The sequence below is a fragment of the Miscanthus floridulus genome, chromosome 9, assembly GCF_019320115.1.
Source record: "Miscanthus floridulus cultivar M001 chromosome 9, ASM1932011v1, whole genome shotgun sequence".
NCBI lineage: Eukaryota > Viridiplantae > Streptophyta > Magnoliopsida > Poales > Poaceae > Miscanthus > Miscanthus floridulus.
The window spans coordinates 141,668,946-141,678,926 of NC_089588.1; the positions used below are offsets into that span (position 1 = coordinate 141,668,946).

The 9,981-nt window shown below is 49.1% G+C and overlaps 1 protein-coding gene and 1 pseudogene across 1 annotated transcript; one reads left to right on the plus strand and one right to left on the minus strand.

Moving 5' to 3' along the window:
- The first annotated feature begins 2,803 nt into the window (after window positions 1-2,803).
- LOC136481136 (uncharacterized) lies at window positions 2,804-4,428 on the plus strand. Its single transcript, XM_066478495.1, has 3 exons — window positions 2,804-2,920; window positions 3,311-4,006; window positions 4,366-4,428. The coding sequence occupies exons 1-3, from the start codon at window positions 2,804-2,806 to the stop codon at window positions 4,426-4,428; spliced, it is 876 nt and encodes a 291-aa protein (XP_066334592.1).
- A 2,539-nt stretch (window positions 4,429-6,967) lies between these two features.
- On the minus strand, window positions 6,968-8,921 carry LOC136481137 (uncharacterized; annotated as a pseudogene).
- Window positions 8,922-9,981: the final 1,060 nt, after the last annotated feature.

Sequence of the window (9,981 nt, forward strand, 5' to 3'; positions counted from 1 at the left end):
AAAGAATTTCTGGATTTTTTTTGGAAAAAACTTTGCCGAGTGCCTTGTCCATGCCACTCGGCAAAGACCCCGAGAATTGTAATTTTTTTACATTCCATTGTAACAGACAATATATATATATATATATGTATATATATATATATATATATATATATATATATATATATATATATATATATATATATATATATATATATATATATATATATATATACATCAATCATCACATCTATATCACCAACATGCATTATATATCACAAGCACACGCATATTTAATAAATCCATCGAAAATCCATCACAAATGCACCAAAGTTCAACATCACAAGTTTATTATTACAAGTTCAACATCACAAAGTTCAACATCTCTACTGCGGCGACGGAAACTGCAGGTGTGGCCCCCTGGACAGCGGTGAAGGACCGGACTGCGGCGAAGGGTTGACGTGATCAGCCGCCGGTGACACGCTAGCGGGATTGTTTAAACCCGCCGACGGAGGCTGCACAAAAGAGAAGAGATTGCATGTGTTAGACTAAAAATTAAAAATTTCGGCAGCACCTCCCCTGCACGGGGAGGTTTCCAACCTGCAAGAAACAACGACACGAAGGCCGACAATCACAACGGCACGAAGGCCGACAATCCCAACGGCACGAAGGCCGAAAATCACAATGGCACGAAGGCCGACAATCCCAACGGCACGAACGCATTAAACTTCCATACTCACAGGAGTGAAGTGTCGAACCGGAGCTGGAGCTGGCAACTGCACTTGGACACCCGATGCTTGCCCGATGGTTTACATGATCTGATACATGTCCGCCATCTGCTTCTTCGTGGCCTCCAGCTCTGCGGTCAGGTGCGCTTGCGTCTCCCTTGTCTCTGCCAGCTCGGCCTGCAGTGTTTCAATCACATGTTTTAGTATTGCAAATCTGATCAATGTGTGTAACGTTCAATGTACGATGAGTGAAACCAGAATTACCTGAAGTTCGTCGACCCGCGACAGTGTTGGAGTAGGCCGTGCACGTATGGGAAGGCTTCTGGCCGTGCTCTGTGCCCTCACGTCGGAGAGAGAGGGTGCAGAGCTCGAGGAGGCGGCGCTGTCTGCAATCCACAACCGCCCGTGCTTCCTGCCTTGCCCCAGCCTCACGATCACCTCTGTCTCAAGGGGCTCAGTGCTCAGATTGTGATCTGAGCCACGGAGCGCCCTAACCGCCTCCGTGTAGTCTCTGACCTTAGCGTGGACGCTCGGGTCAGAGTAAGCCTGGGTAGGGGCATCTGGGTTGAAGACAACACCGGATTTCACTGGGCCCATGTGGGACACAGCCCATGCCCCAAACTCCAACACCGGCACGTCCGGGTGTGCCACCTCCTGCGAGAAAGACGGCAAGATGATTATAAATTAGGCAAAATTGAGCGTTAGAATAGATAAATGACATCTCATACAAGCGCCCGCTTGAATGCGGGGAGGTTGCGGCTGCCTTGGTGGTGAGTTGGAGCGGTCCTCAGTGCCCGCTTCCGCTTGCCTTGCTCGTGCTTTGCGATGTACGCCGGGTCAAGGTACCTGTCCATGATCCTCGACCATGCCGATCTATGCGACATGCACCACGAGGCCGGCACCTACACATCATCAAGTGTTTGACATATAAGAAGATCAATTCTGGACCTACTAAATCTCAAAACGAATTAATATTATTCACCTACCTGAAGGTACTGCTCCTTGGTCAGCGCCACATTTCTTGCGTCGGTTTTGTTGAGGGGCTCTTTCTTGATGGACCTGTAGTAGTCGACGTGGGCCTGGAGTCGCGCCTCGTGAATCATGTCACCGACGTACTTCTTATAGGCTCTGTGTGCCGTCTGATCTGCCAGGGTCTCTCTACCTTCTTCGGCCTTGAAGTACCTCTGCATATAAACACGATGTATCCGTTCATTATTTCAATAAAAGACTTAAGCAATAGAGCAGATGTATTGAGCTATGTCGTGAGACACTTACCCAAAAGTCCGCCAAAACCCGCTCCTACTTGTTGTCTTGCTCGTCATCCGAGCCAAGCTTGTACCTGTCCCATGACCAGGCCGGCTCCCACCTCGCCTCTTTCAAGTCCACAAGGCCGGGGAAGTGTTTCCTGCACAGACATCCCAGGACGGTAGCGGGGGTGCGTGGGGGGTCAAGAGCACCCGACAGAACTAGCCAGCCCCTGCACAAGTGATTACGAATAATTATCAATTTCTCTTTTGATTTTCAACGTATCATATGAAGTACTAGTGATAACATCTATAGTTACTTATCCTTTAACAGACGTATCGGCACATATGAGTCACCATCAATTGCATCTACGCGGTGTCCCTACTCTCTAATAGGTGAGGATAGGTCCTAATCCCACCCGTGGATCCGTAGATGAGGTTAGTTTCCATGCTCCGCTCCTATCTGAGACGGAATTTCGGCAGCACCTCCCTGCTGTTCTCCCGATACACGTCCTGCAAGGGAGAGTGTGTATCCGGAGAACAACAGGGGGTGATGCCAAAACACCGTCTCGGACCGGAGCGGACCATGGAAACTAACCCATCTACGCATCCGCGGGCTGTCCAAAAAACGTGGACAATCCGAAACAGAAATGCTCGCAGATATGCAAAGATCTGCATACCTCCAAAGATATCTCTTTCGGACGGGAGACGCCTAACTAGGCTACACCGATCTACGACGATAGACAAGTAGAAAAAGAGATGATTTATACCTAGGGTGTCGGTGAAGTCAGGCTAGCGAGGCAGTGGCGAGTCGACGCAGTGGCGAGGCGATGCAGTGCAGGCAGACCCGCGATGCCGACGAAAACGATCAGGGACCTCCGGGTCACCTCCGACAGGTCCTGCTCTGCAAAAGAAGAAACACGACACTATAAGTTCAAAATTTCGGCAGCACCTCCCTTGCACGGGGAGGTTTCCAAAACCTGCAAAAAACAACGGTACGAAGGCCGACATTCACAAACGGCACGAAGGTCGATAAGAACAGCGGCACGAAGGCCGACATCACAACGGCACGAAGGCCGACAAATGGAGAAAGGGTGGATATACCTTGCCCACGCTCGTAGGTGGTTCGGTGATGGTAGGGGCGTCGGCGGGACGGGCACACGGAGAAGACGACCGAGGCACCTCCTCCTCCCCTCTACCTCGGCTTCCTCCCCCTCTCCCCTTCTCCTCCTCCTTCTTCCTTTTTCTTCTCTTTTTTCCTTCTCCTTTTCTTCCTTTTCCTTTTCTTTCTTTCTCCTCTTTTTTCTTCCTTCTTCTTCCTTCTTCTCCTTACTGCTGCTTCCTCCTCCTTCTTCCAAGCCGGCGGCAAGAGCAGGGGCGCACGGGGCCGGCGCGTGCAAGGGAGGACAGCCGCGCGCGCCGGCAGTGGCAGCACGCGCGGACGGCGGCGGCGAGCTGCGCTTACGGTGGCGGGTAGCGCTGATGGCGGCGGGCAGCGCTGACGGCGGCGGCGCGGCCGGGCTGGGGGTGCTCGGGGGCGGGGGCGCGCTGTGGCCGGGGCTCGTCGGCGTGGGCGCGCCGGGGAGTCGCGCGGCCGGGCGGCGCGGCGGGGCTTGGGGGACCTCGGGGGCGGGGGCGGGGGCGCGCGGTGGCGGGGTCTCGCCGGCGTGGGCGCGCCGAGGAGCCGCGCGGCGGGGCTGGGGGTGCTCGGGGGCGGGGTCTCGCCGGCGTGGGCGCGCCGGGGAGCCGCGCGGCTGGGCTGGGGGGTGCTCGGGGGCGGGGGCTCACCGGCGTGGGCGCGCCGGCGTGGCGGAGCGGCGCTGGCGGCGCTGGCCGGCAGGGGAGGCGCGGCGGGCGTCGGGGTGCTCGGGGGCGGGGTCTCGCCGACGTGGGCACGCCGGGGAGCCGCGCGGCCGGGCTGGGGGCTACTCGGGGGCGGGGGCGCGCGGTGGCGGGGGCTCGCCGGCGTGGGCGCGTCGGCGCGGCGGAGCGGCGCTGGCGGCGCTGGCCGGCAGGGGAGGCGCGGCGGGCGTCGGGACAAAGCAGGTGGCTAGGGTACTGGGGGTGGGGGGGATTTTGGGCCGGCGGTTTTATTTTTTTTTAAAAAAAAATTTGCCGAGTGTAAGCCCCTTGAGCACTCGGCAATTTTTTTTTTAATTTTTTAAAACTTATTTTGCCGAGTGCCAGCGTCAGCCACTCGGCAAAATTTTTTTTTATTTTTGAAAATCAGCTTTGCCGAGTGCCCCCTGGGCCGACACTCGGCAAAGCCCACTTTGCCGAGTGCCCCCCATGGCACTCGGCAAATTTTTTTTTTGATTTTGGGCCCAAATTTTTTTCTGTGGCCTTGTGACAGTATTTAAAACTCTATTTTAAAATTTGGGGCAATTTTGACTTTTTTTTATATATTTCATTAGTTTATTTTGTTTCGTCTAATTGTTTGGGATATTTCAAATTTGAACTGCAGGTACATGGAATAATGGACTTTGGTCATCCAAAAATTGATACTCAAGATATTTAGGGTATGTTTAGGCCGTATCCAGAAAGTCACATGAAATCTCGAGTATCTCCTTGACGTAACATGTCGAGGTACTTGCCGGAAATGTGATTTTAAATTATATAAAATGCAAACGAAGTCCAAAAATCATGAAACTTGTCAAGGCGTCGTGTTATCACATGTGGAGGCTGTGGTAAAAAATTGTAATGGTTTCGAGCAAATTGTGACATCGGATGCCAAAAACCCAGACATCTCCACATGTCGGATGCCAAAAACCCAGACGTCACAATGTCACATGTGGAGATGTCTGGGTTTTTGGCATCCGACGTCACAATTTGCTCGAAACCATTACAATTTTTTACCACAGCCTCCACATGTGATAACATGACGCCTCGACAAGTTTCATGATTTTCGGACTTCGTTTGCATTTTATATAATTTAAAATCACATTTCCGGCAAGTACCTCGACATGTTACGTCAATGAGATACTCGAGATTTCATGTGACTTTCTGGATACGGCCTAAACATACCCTAAATATCATGAGTATTAATTTTTGGATGACCAAAGTCCATTATTCCATGTACCTGCAGTTCAAATTTGAAATATCCCAAACAATTAGACGAAACGAAATAAACTAATGAAATATATCAAAAAAAGTCAAAATTGCCCCAAATTTTAAAATAGAGTTTTAAATACTGTCACAAGGGCACAGAAAAAAATTTGGGCCCAAAATCAAAAAAAATAATTGCCGAGTGCCATGGGGGGCACTCGGCAAAGTGGGCTTTACCGAGTGCCGGCCCAGGGGGCACTCGGCAAAGCTGATTTTCAAAAATGAAAAAAACATTTTGCCGAGTGCCTGACGCTGGCACTCGGCAAAATAAGTTTTAAAAAATTAAAAAAAAATTGCCGAGTGCCCAAGGTTTACACTCGGCAAAATAAGTTTTTAAAAATAATAAATTTTTTTTTGCCGAGTGCCATCCGTTAGGCACTCGGCAAAGTCTGACGGCAGATGCCGCCGTCACGGGCCGGCCACCTTTTGCCGAGTGGGACTTTTGCCGAGTGTCGCGGCACTCGGCAAAGCCTATATTTGCCGAGAGCCAGGCTTTGCCGAGGGCATGGCGCTCAGCAAAGCCACCTTTGCCGAGTGCTTTATTTTGCCGAGTGCGGCACTCGGCAAAATATTTCTTTGCCGAGTGCCCCGATAAAAAGCACTCGGCAAAGTCTCAGGCACTCGGCAAAGTACAGTTTTCCAGTAGTGGCGGGAACGTTTTTACAAGGGAACCTAGTATAATTTTACGATAATAATCAGTAAGAAAATAACAAAAATCAAATACTAATAATGCCTCGTTGTATCTCGCCAAACGAAGACCGAAGGGGCTGCCGTACAAGCCATATCGGCATCAGATTCTTGATCTGCAAGTCCTTCTCTCGAACTGAATCGAATCGATACTCCCCTGCAAGTTCTTGTTTTTCTCCACTTCCATCACCTGCCCCCGATACAAACCTGAGAAAATCCTCCCAAAAATCACAAAAAAGAACAGAGCAAGTAGACTGAGCTAATAAACGAGTAGAACAAATTGAACCCAACTCAGGACAGAGAAGGAAGACTGAGCACCCCACGACAGCACGAATAGATGGCAAATACGTCTGGCACAAATCGAGAACCGGCCAAGAAAACCCCCAGAATAGTTGTCACCTGCAGGATCTGCACGAGGACCTCACCCCTCCGGGTTGGAGGAGACACGCCGCCGGATGGAGGGCAGCACAAGCCGCGCCTGGTTGTGTTGACGAGCTACCGTGTCCAGATGGAGGGAGGGGCTGGGATGCGCGCGTCGCTGCAGGGGAGCGTCGTCTGCATGGGATGAGAGGCGCCGCAGCTGAGGTCAGGGCCGCCATCGCCAGTTCCACAGCAGCCGGAGGGGAGGACGAAGATGCCGTCGGAGGGGAGGACGAAGATGGGTGGAGCGTCGCCGCCGCCGGTTAGGGGTTGGGGAAGGGTCGCCGTCGCGTTGCAGCCTGGGAAGCACGGGCAGGAGGCCGCCGCTGCCAGCCACCGCCATGCGAGCCGATGCGTTCGTGGGCGCACATCTGAGGACAGAGAAATGAGGAGGGAAATGAGGAAGAGATAAGGACCGAGTATTTATACAAGTAACTTTCTGGTATCCTCTGCGCGCGTGGGTGGGGTGCAGCGGTGAAGTGGGGAGACGAGGGGTGGGAGATCCAAAGAATATCGGCCGTCGGATATGGCTGAGTAAGGAGAGAGAATGAGTGAGAGTTAATTTGGTGCGTACGTTTTTAATGTTATCTTTTTCTGTATGCGTTTTGTGGGGTAGACGTAGTTTAGGTCGTGACTGTAGAGGTGTGATTTATTTGGTGGCTGTAGGATAATTTGAAGTGGTGTATTATAGAGGTAGAGATAGAGATAGAGATACTAGATATATTACTAGACGAATGTACGTGTTAGTGTATTATATATACGATAATACTAGACGAGTGCACTAGTGTGTTACGGTTACTCCCATCAGTTTACGCTGCAACCAAAAGTTTCAATGTGACGACGTGTAATCCAGGCCTCAGTCTTCCCTTGGTTGGAGGACCATACATGTGCCATGTGCTCCTCCGTGTATGGAGCGACCGGGGATGATTGCTGCAGGACCGTGAAATGTGCTTTACGTAATGTCTCCTCATCGATGTCCATCCGAGCTTTCCTCCCTAGTGTGCCTTTTCCCTTCAGTCTCCCCTCATGGCGTGATAGAGGGACAACTCCAATCGAACTCAGGTCGTCCATAAAGTCAACACAAAACTCAATTACCTCCTCTGTTCTATATCGCTTTGCGATGCTTCCTTCCGGACAGGCACGGTTACGAACATACTTCTTCAGAATTGCCATAAACCTCTCGAAAGGGAATATATTGTGTAGAAATATAGGACCGAAGACAAAAATCTCTTCAACAAGGTGGACTAGAAGGTGGGTCATGATATTAAAGAAGGAAGGTGCGAAGACCATCTCAAAGCTGACAAAGGCATTGCACTACGTCATTTTGCAGCTTCCGTAGATTGTCTGGATGAATTGCCTTCATTGAAATCATATTGAGGAATGCACATAGCTTCACGATTGCCATTCTCACATTATCTGGAAGAATACCCCTTGGCGCAACAGGCAGCAATTGTGTCATGAGGACATGGCAGTCATGGGCCTTTAGATTTATGAATTTCTTCTGTTTCACATTTATTAATGCCTTTATATTCGAGGAGTAGCCCAATGGGACCTTGATACTATTCAAGCACTCAAACATGCTTTCCTTCTCTTCCTTGCTAAGAGTGTAACTGGTAGGACGCAAGTAATGGACATTATCTCTCTTTTCCGGATGTAGGGCATCTCGTTGATTCATATGTTTCAGGTCCCGACATGCTTCAAGTGTATCCTTTGTCTTTCCATATACACCTAGGAAGCCAAGCACGTTCACGCAGAGATTTTTCATCAGGTGAATCACATCAATTGCATTATGGACCTCAAGGACTTCCCAATAAGGTAGCTCCCAAAATATAGACTTCTTCTTCCACATGGGTGCATGTCCGTCCTCGTCGTTCGGAACAGGTTCGCTACCGGATCGCTTGCCAAATACTACCCTCATATCCTTTATCATTGAAAATACATGTTTACCATTACGGTGAACAGGCTTAGTACCTTCTTCTTCCTACCCTTCAAACTGCTTCCCTTTCTTTCTTAGAACATGCCTATCAGGAAGAAATCGACGATGGCCCGTATACACGACCTTCTTGCAGTGCTTCAAATACATGCTGCAAGTATCATCTACACAGTGCGTGCAGGCTCAGAATCCCTTGTTTGACTGTCCGGACAGATTACCTAGCGCTGGCCAATCATTGATGGTTACGAACAACAATGCTCGTAGAATAAATGTCTCCTTTTTGTCCTCATCCCACACACATACACCTTCTTCCTTCCATAAAAGTAGAAGTTCATCAACCAACGGTCTTAGGTAAACATCAATGTCGTTGCCAGGTTGTTTTGGGCCTTGGATGATTATCGACATCATAATGAACTTTCGCTTCATGCATAACCATGGCGGAAGGTTGAACATACATAAGGTCACAGGCCAAGTGCTATGACCACTACTGAACTCTCTAAATGGATTGAATCCATTCGTATTTAAACCAAACCGTATGTTCCTTGCATCCTTTTCAAACTCAGGAAATAGACTATCAACTGTTCTCCACTGCGAACAATCAGCGGGGTGTCTCATCATTTCATCTTGCTTACGTTCTTCTTTGTGCCAACGCATTAACTTTGCATGTGCCTTGTTCCTGAACAAGCGCTTCAACCGTGGTACTATAGGGAAATACCACATTACCTTCACACGAACTTTCTTATTGATGGCCTCCCCCTCAACATCACCGGGGTCATCTCGCCTGATCTTATAACGCAGCGCTCTGCACACAGGACAAGCCTCCATTTTCACGTAGTCCTTGCCCCGATAGAGGATACAGTCATTAGGACATACATGTATCTTTTGTACCTCCAAATCTAGAGGGCATACAACCTTTTTTGCTTCATACGTTGAGGACGGCAATTCGTTCCGCTCGGGAAGCATGTTCTTTATGATTTTCGTTAACTCATCAAAACCCTTGTCAGAAACTCCATTTCTTGCCCTCCATTGCAGCAATTCTAGTGTGGTACCCAACTTTTTGAGCCCCTATTTGCAATCTGGGTACAACAATTTCTTATGATGAACTAACATACGCTCGAACAGTTTTGACTCCTTCACATTCTCACAGTCTTCCTTTGCATCTCGCAACACCTGACCTAGCGCATCGAGAGGACCTTCTGCCTCACCCATCTCTTCTTCTGCCTCGCCCATTGGAGCATCTGCAAAGGCACTTCCTTGAATCCAGTCAGGAATGTTGTCATCTTCCTCTTCATCATCATCATCCATCATAACTCCTCTTTCCCCGTGCTTGGTCCAAACCAAATAGATTGCCATGAATCCAGAACTGTATATGTGGGCGTGAATAGTCTTGCTGGATGAGAAATCCTTCTCATTTTTGCAATTTCTGCACGGACAATAAATGAAACCTGACGGCGGTTTGTTGGCTTCTGCCTGAGCAAGAAAACCACGCAAGCCATTAATGTACTCCATGGAACGTTTGTCTGCGTTGTACATCCATTGCCGAGCCATCTACAAAATATTACACATGGATTGGTTTTTGAACTATAAGAAAATGAATTGAAATAATTAATCTATTTTTTCTAAGTATATACACATGGATTGGATTTTGAAGTTTACTATCCATGTACCAACGGAGGATGAAGTTTCTAACCTTTACAACTCTTGAATGATTGCAATCCCCAAAAAATGGTCACAAATCCGGCAGCACCTCCCCTATGGCGCTATGGATAGGGTGAAGCTTGAGCTGTGGAAATTGTAGTAAAAATGTTGAATAGCTAGAGAATATAGAAAAATTCTTCAATTAGCGAGAAATGAACATTATTTCCTACAATTTGATAACATAACA

Bases quoted from the DNA above. Each gene is read 5' to 3' on its own strand.
- LOC136481136 (XM_066478495.1), top strand. From the start codon at position 2,804: ATGCCGACGAAAACGATCAGGGACCTCCGGGTCACCTCCGACAGGTCC. The intron at 2,921-3,310 runs GTTTCCAAAACC...CCTTCTTCCAAG, and splicing joins CACCTCCCTTGCACGGGGAG to CCGGCGGCAAGAGCAGGGGC. The intron at 4,007-4,365 runs GTACTGGGGGTG...ATATTTCATTAG, and splicing joins GGACAAAGCAGGTGGCTAGG to TTTATTTTGTTTCGTCTAAT.